This window comes from Myxocyprinus asiaticus, chromosome 17 (assembly GCF_019703515.2).
Source record: "Myxocyprinus asiaticus isolate MX2 ecotype Aquarium Trade chromosome 17, UBuf_Myxa_2, whole genome shotgun sequence".
NCBI classification, from domain to species: Eukaryota; Metazoa; Chordata; class Actinopteri; order Cypriniformes; family Catostomidae; genus Myxocyprinus; species Myxocyprinus asiaticus.
This window is the reverse complement of record NC_059360.1, coordinates 8,032,283-8,044,818: the sequence shown is the minus strand read 5'-3', so window position 1 is coordinate 8,044,818 and position 12,536 is coordinate 8,032,283. Positions and strand designations below refer to the sequence as shown.

Here is a 12,536-nt window from a genome sequence, read left to right as displayed (position 1 = left end):
CTTTCCAGCACGACAATGACCCTAAGCCCAAGGCCAAGTTGACCCTCCAGTGGTTACATCAGAAAAAGGTGAAGGTTCTGGAGTGGCCATCACAGTCTCCTGACCATAATATCATCGAGCCACTCTGGGGAGATCTCAAACGTGTGGTTCATGCAAGATGACCAAAGACTTTGCATGACCTGGAGGCATTTCGCCAAGACGAATGGGCAGCTATACCACCTGCAAGAATTTGGTGCCTCATAAACAACTATTACAAAAGACTGCACGCTGTCATTGATGCTAAAGAGGGCAATACACAGTATTAAGAACTAAGGGTATACAGAATTTTGAACAGGGGTCATTTCATTTTTTTCTTTGTTGCCATGTTTTGTTTTATGATTGTGCCATTCTGTTATAACCTACAGTTGAATATGAATCCCATAAGAAATAAAAGAAATGTGTTTTGCCTGCTCGCTCATGTTGTCTTTAAAAATGGTACATATATTACCAATTCTCCAAGGGTATGCAAACTTTTGAGCACAACTGTATAGTGTCTTATAATTAGGGCTGTCGATTTAACGCATTAATTCAGTGCGATTAATTAATAAAAAAAATAATGCATTAAAAAAAATAACGCAATTAATCATGTCCCAGAACCATAATAAGGAATATTCATTCCTTAAGCAATTCAAGCATAGAGTACCACGTGTTTTCTCCAGGGGGCAGTAAGCGAAACTCGCTGTATAGGCAACGCCCAGCTCAAAAAGACACAAACCACACTTACTGAGGGCAAACAACACAGATGAGAACACGTTCTTGCGTACAAACAAAGCTTGATGGAGTGCAAATCCGAAGGCAGGGATCTCAAGATGTGTTTTTCTACGTTTCAAACTTCGTTTAGCTTGGCACAGCGACCTAAAAATTTGTTAAAAATATGTTTATGATGCAACGCAACCAAGACACTCCAAAAGCTTCCGTCTGACACAGGTATACACTGAGGCGTCCTTAAACAAGCCCTCATAATTATCTCGGACTGATTGACGAATTCAGTTGCAAAATGGATTGCTGTGAACTGTAAGCCAGTGATAGGCTTATGTTCAGTAATATGGAAATAAACAATATATTATTTGTATTGTCTTTTGTAATTTTGTAATAAACTTGTGTTCCTAAATAATGTAATTCATTTTAATTTTCTGTATTATTATTTTTTTAAATATATATATATATATATATATTTTTTTTTATTTATAATTATTTAAATATAACTATAATTATTTAATCATTATATATTGAATTATTATTTGAGGGGCTTTCTCAGCAAATTTATATATGCGATTAATTAATTAATCGGCATAACATATATTTAATTCGATAAAAATTTTAATCGATTGACAGCCCTGCTTATAATGCATTGGCAATGTACACTTAAGTTTATCTTGCTAATAAAGCTTGATATAAATTGAATCTGCCCATTTGATCCTATTATTTAAAAAGTCCACTGGAAAAGGCCAGAAGATTTAGCCTAACTTTTAATTACAGCATGTCCACTGATTTTTTGTCATGCATGAGATATCTGCTTCTGTGAGAGTGGAGATGTCAGCTTCTCCTTTCCATACCACAGGTGACACAAATAGTAGGGTTGCTGCTCTAGAAATTAATCAAGCATTTCATATGCGCATTGTTCTGATGAGCAATAGACTGGCAATAAGCAACAGCCAAAGAAACAGAGAGCGCAAGAGGAGAAAATGGCATTGGGAAGCAGGAGACAAAAAATAATAAAAAAATTAAAACTTCAGCCATGTCTCCTGAACTCATTATTATTTTCAGCTGTTTTTTCCCTTTCTGTGCAAATCAGTGCAATAACGGGTGCAAGCCCATCTTTCATGTTGTTTGTTGATGTGCTATCACGAATAAACTCTCCCGTTGCTATGTGCTTGCCCTTGTGAATTAATTTTGCGATTGTAGTTTCAGTTGGTGACTGTGGTCATGTAGTTGATACAGTATTTCCAGTCTGCGATCAGTTCTGTAGGGTGCACTTGGTTTTTGTATGCTGGCAGCCAAAAGTTTGGAATAATGTACAGATTTTGCTCTTATGGAAAGAAATTGGTACTTTTATTCACCAAAGTGGCATTCAACTGATCACAGTGTATAGTCTGGACATTAATAATGTGAAAAATCAATACAATTTGAAAACATTTTCAGAACTTTTTCTGAACAAAGAAAAACTATGAACTACTTCTAAGAGTTCTCATCAAAAAATCCTCCATGTGCAGCAATGACAGCTTTGCAGATGCTTGGCATTCTAGCTGTCAGTTTGTCCAGATACTCAGGTGACATTTCACCCCACGCTTCCTGTAGCACTTGCCATAGGTGTGGCTGTCTTGTCTGGCACTTCTCACACACCTTACAGTCTAGCAGATCTCACAAAAGCTCAATGGGGTTAAGATCCAGTACACTCTTTTCCAATTATCTGTTGTCCAATGTCTGTGTTTCTTTGCCCAGTCTAATCTTTCCTTTTTGTTTTTCTGTTTCAAAAGTGTCTTTGCAATTCTTCCCATAAGGCCTGCACTCCTGAGTCTTCTCTTTACTGTTGTACATGAAACTGGTGTTGAGCGGGTAGAATTCAATGAAGCTGTCAGCTGAGGCATGTGAGGCATCTATTTCTCAAACTAGAGACACTGATGTACTTATCCTCTTGTTTAGTTGTACATCTGGGCCAACTGTAGTGTACACCTTTGTATGAAATCTTCAGTTTTTAGGCAATTTCAAGCATTGTATAGCCTTCATTCCTCAAAACAGTGATTGACTGATGAGTTTCTAGAGAAAGCTGTTACTTTTTTGCCATTTTTGACCTAATATTGACCTTAAGACATGCCAGTCTATTGCATACTTTGGCAACTTAAAAACAAACACAAAGACAATGTTAAGTTTCATTTAACGAACCAAATAGCTTTCAGCTGTATTTGATATAATGGCAAGTGATTTTCTAGAACCAAATTAGCAGTTTAATATGATTAGTTGGAGTGATGGCTGCTGGAAATGGGGCCCGTCTAGATTAGATCAAAAATGACATTTTTTTTCAAATAGTGATGGTGCTGTTTTTTACATCAGTAACGTCCTGACTATAATTTGTGATCAGTTGAATGCCACTTTGAATAAAAGTACCAATTTCTTTCCATAAGAGCAAAATCTGTACATTATTCCAAACTTTTGGCCACCAGTGTATATGCACGTCTGACCATTTGTTTCTAGTATCTCACTCTGTCTCCGGCAGGCACATAAGGGCCACTGCGCTGCCGTGGTCTAAATTGAACTCAGAATCGATTCTGAATTGCTGGAGAAAGAATTGCGATGCATCAGAGAATCTTTTTTTTTTTTTCTCTCACCCCTAAGATTTATACCTGTAAAAATGTGTCTAATTAATTCTGTCCGCTAACAAATTTACATTTTAACATACATATTTAAATAATTAAAATATGATGATGATTAATCACGGTAAACTGTGTGATTTAATTAAAGATTCGCAACGCTAATTAACAGTAGAAATTCTAACAGCATTTTGCAAATCTATTATGTTTTTATATGAGTTTTTTCCACTTGCAGCGGAAAACACAGTTCATCTGCACAACCATCTTTCTGTTTTGGGGCATGTTGGTCCATTTGGTGATCCCTCCATTTGTTTTCATGTCTCAAGAAGGTTGGACCTACATTGAGGGCTTGTACTTTTCTTTTGTAACTTTGACTACTATTGGTTTTGGTGATCTTGTAGCAGGTGGGTGTCTAAGTTATTCAACTTTCTTTTTTTTTTTTATCATCCATTACTACCCCAGTCAGTTTTGGAAAATTAAAAAGTCTACTGTGAAGTGTTTTCAAATAAGTTACACCCATACAATAGGAATAATAACAGTACATGAATAGTCATGAATTAATACCTAAATTAATACTCCTTTGAATATATTAGCATGAATTAATGATGAGTTAAGGAATGGACTAATCAAGAACTAAAGTAAAGTTGTGAAGTACTTCAACCTTGAATTAAACGTACGTAATTTAATATTGTCATAATTAAAAATATTTATAATTTTTGAAGTCTTCAGTTTCATCACAAACATCATTGGATGATGAGATAATGAGTTAGTAATTATGTGCCCCTCTAAGTAAAGTCATGACATGATGCTGCATTATCAAATAATTTAATACACTATTATATTTTTATTATATATATAATTTTATAATGCACCAGTAAAATAACCAAAGACAAAGATTATTTTAATATCTACTCATTTGAAAATACAAATCCACCAGCATATATGACATTCAAGAAATACAAAATTAAAAGGGAAAAAACACACTTAATGTGAAAAAACAATACTGACAGACAATTGTCCATTTTCCACCAATATGCTCTTTTTAAACATATACAGAGTTAAAAGAAAATCCAAACATACCTGTAAAGACATATAAGACACTTTTATTTGATTTGTTTCTTTCTTGAGGTCAAATTAGTAATGCAAATAGACTAATGTTAGCACATAATACGTTCAAATAACGAAATTCATTTAAATACTGAACAGTCAAAAATGTATATTATGAACACTCTGACTTCAAACCTTAATTCAGTTAAAACACCCAGGCCCTGTCCCAATACCCACACTTTCGGTCTTGGCCACTTGAGTGCATGTGCACACGACAGGAAGTAAGTGTTCAAGACTGTCCCATGTCTAAAACATGCCAAAGCTCAGTGCACTTAACCCACACTAAATCCACATTAGTGCGAATACCGCTTCGATGCGGTCTTTCAGGCTAAGTGTATCCCAGAGTTCATCAAAATCAGGATCCATACCCCGCCTACCCGAGCGATCAGTGTATTTTCGCCATGATGATGTCAAGGAAGTTTTTCAGCATAAGTTATTTATTTTAATCAGATAGTGAAATGTAAGTGAAGCATGTATTTATTTTAGTATAAATTAAAGTATTCAACATTGTATAGCGTGTTTAGGATGAATTAATTGCAGCATCATAATTACAAAATATTATTTATGTGTATATTTATATACCTCTTTGTTATTGTTCTTACACAGTAATCACCTTATTTTGTTTGTTCTTGCCTAATACTGCTGGTGATTTGGGTCATTTATCAGCCAGTGTGGCATACAATATGCCATCTAGTAAATGTTGTTTTTAAATAAAAACATTATCAGCTACTACCACAGGTTCTTTCTCATCTTTATGTATTTAAAATATACATTTTAATGCTTTTTATTTGTTGTATGAAACCACATACTGATAAGTTGTGTAAAGCAGTCTTTGGTTGTCTTATATAAATGATAAGTCAAAGCATACAATTTAAATGGTTTGTATTAGTAGCTATTAATGGACTGCACAGGTTTATAGAATAAAGTTTTTATTCATTTTTTATTAAGTTTTTTGCAGTGTATTGAGAAACAAAGTAGAGAGAAATTGCTTATTTCATATTTTACAGCAGTTATGGATGATGCAATTTTACAGTTAAAATTTGTTTTAATATGCAAAGTATTGAAAATCAATTAGTAAAAATAATAAACTTTTACAATTATTTTTACACAATAAAAACATTATAAAAAATTGTACTTACATATTTTCTACAGCACAATACACTTCCAACAACCAGTATTGTATTAATAAATGAAAAGATGGGTAACATTTTCAGTCATTTATTATTTTAAGTTGGCTGTAACAGTCACTTGACCAAAACAATCAGTCTTCAGCTGAGTGAAAAGACAAAAACAGCTGTCGCAACCAACACCAACATCTTTAAGTCTATGAGTGTCCCAATGTGCAATCAAAAGTCATACACACACTCACGGTCTTCACGTCTACTTGCACACTAGTGGCCAAACACCGGAAATACATAACGCAAGTGGGGGTATTGGGACAGGGCCCAAGGCTGCGTTCCACTTTTAACATCCACTCACTAACTCCCCTAAGCACTTCCCCTCAGGGGAATCCCCGCTGCCATTTTGGAAGTCCGTTCCACTTCCTTAAGTGAGCGAGGGAAGTTTTCGTTGACAGACCCTCAACCCCTCGATTTTGACAGCGTCTATTCTGATGTACACTTCAGGCAGCTCCATATCCTACAATGCAACTAGATTGTGACGTGACAGCAGATTGCACCTCATAAACCCCACCCCCACACAACTCTAATGTATGATAGAAATGAAGTTAGGTCAATTAAGCAGTTTAGAAAAGTTATATTGAGATTTAACAGCATAATACTACCTTAAACTATTTATCACACAGTTATAACCTATGTGTTCATTGTTATGTTAACATTTTCGTTTGTGTAAATCATGATTAATCCTTTCTAACAATTCATTCTATTGAAAAAAAAACAAATTAAACATACGAGATTTATACATAAGCCTCTGAAATCAATCTCTGAAAATTGTTTTCTCAGGTGCAAAAATCACTAAATAATTCCACAAATTGACAGCAGCCTTCAACATGCTCCAAGTGATCAAGAGTTAAGGGTGTTCCAGTTAAACTCATTGCGTGTTTTCCACCAGTAGTGGACACTCCAGTCCATGAGATGGAGCGAAGTTTGCGAGGGAAGGGGATAAAAATTTGAAATGGAATGCAGCCCCAGAGTGCACCGCTATTAAGTGCCCCACCATTAAGTGCCCCGCCAGATGCAAACGCACCACATACTGTAGTTCTGGACAGAAATGTAGCGAACTATTGGCACTTGCTTTGGAAGTCAACACAACAAATGATTAAATGTTTACATTCACAGAAAAACTTACAAAAATGATTATTATTAATGATGATGATGATTAGAGGATGATGATGATGATCATCATCATTTTGATTTTGAGTTCTGATGAAACTCACGAAGTGGTAGTGAGTATGAAAGGAAAGGGACAGAGAATCAAGCAAAACGGGTTGAGTTCATATTTTGGTGATACTTATTACAGTGTTTTTTTAAAAATGGCAGAATAATCATTGCATTATCCAATAATGTTTGTGGAAAAACTGCAGGAAGCAAAATTGATAAAATATTTAAATTATGGCACTTTAACAATATTAAATTATGCACATTTAATTCATGGTTGAAGTACTTCAAATGATTTCCTATAAATCTTGTTTGATTTGGTTTCATCCCAAATGTTAACAAACATGTACTAATGTGTAACGTGACCAATATTCATGCATGAATCCATGTGATTCCAGTCTTAGTTAAGTTTAGCTCTTCATTGGTTCTTGATTAGTTCATTACTTAACTCATCATTAATTCATGCTGAAGTATTAATTCAGGTAATAATTCATGATTATTCAAGTACTGTTATTATAAAGTGTTACAGATGGAATACTACTCTATGTAATCTCATCTACATTGATAATAACAGTAACATGATTAATGCAGCAGATATGCTTGATTTGAGGTGACTTATGTTATGTTCTTAAGTTTCACCTTTCACAGATATCAAGTCATTTTTTCATGGGTATATAATAAGGCATATCAGAGCTGATAATAAGTATATCAAAGTTAATCTGATCAGTATAGTATTAATTAGTTGTGCTCCTGTTTTTCTCTTGTGTTTGTAGGTGTTGACCCCAATGCTGATTACCCTACTCTCTATCGCTGCTTTGTGGAGGTGTGGATTTATCTGGGTCTGGCATGGCTCTCTCTGTTCTTCAATTGGAAGGTGCGCATGGTTGTGGAGGCTCATAAAGCTTTAAAGAAGCGGCGTAAAAGGCACAAACTTTCTTTGGATGAACTACAGTGCTATAAGGAGGGCCATAAGACCCTTCTGCCTCCAACCCCTAATGACGTCAACATCTTCAGCTTCTTGTCCAAGAAAAAAGAGGGTTACAATGACCACATCAAGCAGATAGGTGCTGAAAAGGAAGGAGAAGGGCAATGTGTCAGCTCCATCACTGGTAGCAAGTCTAAAGCACCAAACCACTCAAAAAGCTGTAGTGATGCTTCTTCCATTAACGGAAATGGCGTCATCAATCTAGATCGCTCACCTCAACAGAAGCGCCGCTACAGCTTCAGTGATCGAGTTACTGTGGCCCTCTCAAAATCCAAAAACTACCTTCTTGGCCAAGAGGAATGTCTTCTCATGAATGAGCTTCATGGAGAAGTAGAGCAAGAGACTGACCTGCACCAAATTTTTGAGAATCATTTGGACAAAGAAGCTGGAGTGAACCACAAAGGTCTTGGATCTGGAGGTTGCAGTGGGTGTCGGATAACATACCAGACCCTTATGTTTTCCAATGCCAACATCACTTTCATTGATGAGGAGAACTTGCTGAAAAACAACTTGGAGGATGATGAAAATGACACTGTGCCCAAGTTTTCAACCTCAGATGATAACATTGAATCTGAGACTGACTCCAGAGAGGACCTGAGCTCAGAATCAGAGAGCTCTGTATTCACTACAGATGGGTCGGACCACAGCCACTCCTATGAGAAACTGGTGGAAGAGTATTCCAAAGAGGACAACAGACACTTGATCCCTTTAGGTGTCTCCTCCTTCAGTAAGGAGGAGACACTATTTGAGGACACCCATTTTCCACTTTTTAAGGAATTTTAAATATAACTGTACAGATAAGAATCTGTGAAATTCCTTTTTGTGTTATGCCAAGCCACATTGGATATTGCAAGAACAAAAGACACGAGTCTTCCTTTGAACTGTCTGACCTGACTAAAATGCAGTTCACTTATAAACAGTTCACTTGTTTACTTATAAACAAACTATAGGCAACTGTTGGCATAGCGACGTTTTATCCATAAACATCAATAGCTAAATAATTTTGTTGTGGCTCAAGACAATAACTTTTTGCCATACAATAAATAAAAATCCTGTTAAAGTGTTTCCTTCTTAATTTGTCTGCAGAATTAGTAGTTGTAAGTCTCTGATCGACTATGAACTGGTTTATAGGAAAAGAAAATATGGACTGGTAATTCTGTTTATGATTACTTTGTTTGCATGTTTTTTCACCATATTTGTGATTTTGTTTAAAGGAGGAAGGAGAAAAAAACTGCCACATTGCCTTTGCCAAAGCTTAATCATATTTGATCCACTGCAGCATTGTCTTATTGGATGTTAAACCTTCTTTTGTTGTCTTTCCTTTTAACCAAAGGTATTCTTTTGGGAAACCATATTAACCAGTTTTGTTATAACTTGGGATTTATTGTAAACGGTGTTATGAATTAGAGATTTGTCTTTTTGGACATTGGGATTTGATTCCAAAAAAGTTTTTTTTGTTGATGCAAGCATTATTTTGATGCTTCTCTACCATGTTTGTGAGCTCCTATCAAGCTTTTAGCAGGATCATCTCAAACCTCCTTAAGTCTTAAGGCCTTTGCACACCAAAAGTGATGCGATGAATGGCCCTTTCCCATAGAACATTCATGCCTTTACAATAGGTGGCACTAATCGACAAGCAATTTTAACCTTGGTGCGGTAGGTGGCTCAATGCACCTTTGAGCTGGTCCGCCCTCTGCCCATTACGGGTGAGACAAACTGACCAATTGACAAGTCTGCAAAACAAATAAGACAAGCAAACGAGTTCTCTAGCAAGTAGATTGAAAAAAAAATAACACTGATTTCCCTATAAGCAGCAGCAGCGATGATGAGTTTGTTGTGGGTTTGCTCAACGAGAAAAAACACATTCGAGGCACTTCACAAACTATTTCAGTTCACCTACTGGACAAGTCAACTGACAGTATTATCATGTTGACACAGTCTGAGGGGTGATTAGAAAGAATCGAGTGTAAAAAACTAATATTAAAGTTTCAAACATGTTATCATTTGTAACAATACTGATAACGTGTGACGCTTCTGTTCTAACTGCACCATACAGGTCTCGACCCGACATCTCCGCTATGGGAGGCGGATGTGCTAACAATGAGGCTAAAGGCTACAACCTTTAGTGTCAGTTGCTAGTGCACCTCTTGAGGTCAGGAGAGTGAGGTTTATACACATTGCACAGCTGGCTACCGTTACATATGCAATTGCCACGCATACGGTATATACGTGTGTTAAAGGACCATGAAATACTGATCAACATTTTCTGAGATGATACCAGATATGTATGTGTTACACATGATAGAAAACAATATAAGCATTCATTAATTTTAATTTTAAGAGATATTTAGGGATTTTTTGCGCTATTTTCTCTTTCGGGTTTAAAATCCTTGTCGAAGCTCTGTACGAAATCACTCTCTATCCCTTATATAGTGCACTATTGTGGGTCTTGGCCATTTTGTAGTGGTGTCCGAATTCATTCACTACCTTTAATTCCCTACATTTGTTCACTTATTCTTACCCAGAATGCACTCTTATTTCAAGTGTACTCAGCAATTACTGATGTCCTATTCTTGAATTATCATTCTTTTGAACCGATTCTCAGCAAGTAACCGGTCGAGCCAGTTCACAACATCGAACTTTAGTTCCAGGTTGACGCGAGACGCACAGCAGCACGTTAAATGATCTGACTTTAAAAGAACCGAATGAGCCGGTCCCACTGACTGTCGAAGTTTGCAGAGGATCACTGAGAAAATATTTGGAAATGGTCTTGAAACTTAAGCAGGCATTTTTACTTGATGATGTTACTAATACAAATAATAAAATATTAGAGGCTTTATATGGAGTTAGGATGAAAATAAGGTGCATTTCAAACTGTTCTAAGACCAGTGAAGAAACCACACACTGGAGGTTAAGTCATTCACTAAATAGGGAGCAAGGGAGCATCCTATAGCTTTCTATGCAGCTAAGTGCATTGAATCCTAAAATCCAACCAAAAGTTCAGTTTCAGGCAGCCGATGATTTGGACCACTCAACATGTTTGGCAGACATGGGACAATGGTAATCAGTACATAGATTCAGAATTTTATTATGCAATTTTATTTAATATTATTTAATACTTATAATTAGAATTTAATTAAATTATTAGATTGGATATAAATTATTTTATATTATTTAGTGATATTCAATATGATATACCTTAATTTATATATATATCTGACAACGTGTCTTGTCTAGTAAAGATTACACGATTTTCAGTTAATAATGAGAAGAAAACTTGGAATGAAATCATATAACCTACAATGATACCTGCACTATGTTTGTTTGTTTGTTTGTTTGATTGCTTGTTTTGTTTTGATTTTAGACCTTGACAGCACTAGCAGGCCTACTTATTCACTTGAGTTGTAAGTCAATGGGTGAGTAAATGATTAATATTATATTTTATTATATTATATAGAATATAAAGCTAAAGAGCTTCAATTTAAAATAAATGTTGTATGTATAATTTGTAAATTAAAGAAAAAATAAAAATGTAAATGTAAATTAAATATCCACACTATGGATGATTCACTAACCCTCACTGATGTGGACTCAACTCTGTCTGTAAATGCTTTGGAATGTAATGGTTTGTATTTAAAAATATGTGAAAGTGAAAATGAATTTATTATCTGTCTTGGTGGTTACAGAAGAGAATCCTGCAATCCTGCAAACCACCAAATACATCATGATGGCGCCACGGATGGCCGCCTCGGTGTGGAGCGCTCCTATTGTTTTGTTGTTTTTGTTTGTTTGTCCTGTGTTTAGTAATATTTTTCCAGTCAGTTTTACCAGAGATGAACTGCTGAACATTCGACAGCATATACCAGTCAATCTTTTCCCGGATTTTGAATATTCAGACGTTTTGCTGGACATTTTAGTTGGAGGCACGGCTGTGTTGTTTGGGAGACGCAGGCGAGGGAGACGAGCAGGCACGCTGGTCAAGCTCCGTTGGGGCGGATTTCGAACAGCGCTGCCGAGCATTCATCTTGCGAATCTCCGCTCTCTCCCTAACAAAATGGACGAACTACATCTCCTCACCTGCACAAACAAAGGACTTTTCAAACTCTGCTGCCTTGTGCTTCACAGAAAACTGGCTGAGTGAAGCCATTCTGGACAGTGTGTTACATCTGCCGGGCTTTCAGCTGTTCAGAGTGGATCGCACACGGAGTTAATGGGGAAAACGATAGGTGGTGGAACATGCTTTTACATCAATGAAAGTTGATGTACAGATGTAACAACATTAAAGAAGATGTGCTGTCCTAATTTGGAAGTGCTCTTTATTAACTGTAAGCCTTTCTACTCGCTGTGGGAGTTTTCCTCGTTTATTCTCGTGAGTGTTTACATCACGCCAAATGCACGTTTGAATGCCGCGCTGCAACAGTTGGCTGATCAAATCACAGACATGGAACAACAATACCCGGACTCAGTTATTATTATTCTTGGGGATTTTAACAAAGCAAACCTCACATGTGAACTGCCCAAATACAAACAGCACATTACATGCCCAACCAGAGACAGAAATATACTGGATCACTGCTACACAACAATAAAGGATGCGTATCGCTCTGTCTCTAGAGCAGCTTTCGGACTATCTGATCATTGTCTGGTTCATCTTCTTCCAACCTACAGACTGAAATTAAAATCTGCTAAGCCTGTAGTAAGGACCGTAAAGAGATGGACCAATGAAGCAGAGCTGGAACTACAAGCCTGCTTTGTACTGAT

At 36.3% G+C, this 12,536-nt stretch overlaps 1 protein-coding gene across 1 annotated transcript in view; it reads left to right on the top strand.

Annotated features, from left to right (window-relative positions):
* Nucleotides 1–8,838, top strand: part of LOC127454904 (potassium channel subfamily K member 5-like) — a 35,953-nt gene extending 27,115 nt beyond the window's left edge. Inside the window, exons 4-5 of the mRNA XM_051722425.1 lie at nucleotides 3,583–3,751; nucleotides 7,564–8,838. Of these exons, the coding sequence (XP_051578385.1) occupies nucleotides 3,583–3,751; nucleotides 7,564–8,558 (1,164 nt within the window). The 3' untranslated portion in view covers nucleotides 8,559–8,838. The remainder of the gene's footprint in view (nucleotides 1–3,582; nucleotides 3,752–7,563) is intronic.
* The last annotated feature ends 3,698 nt before the right edge of the window (nucleotides 8,839–12,536 follow it).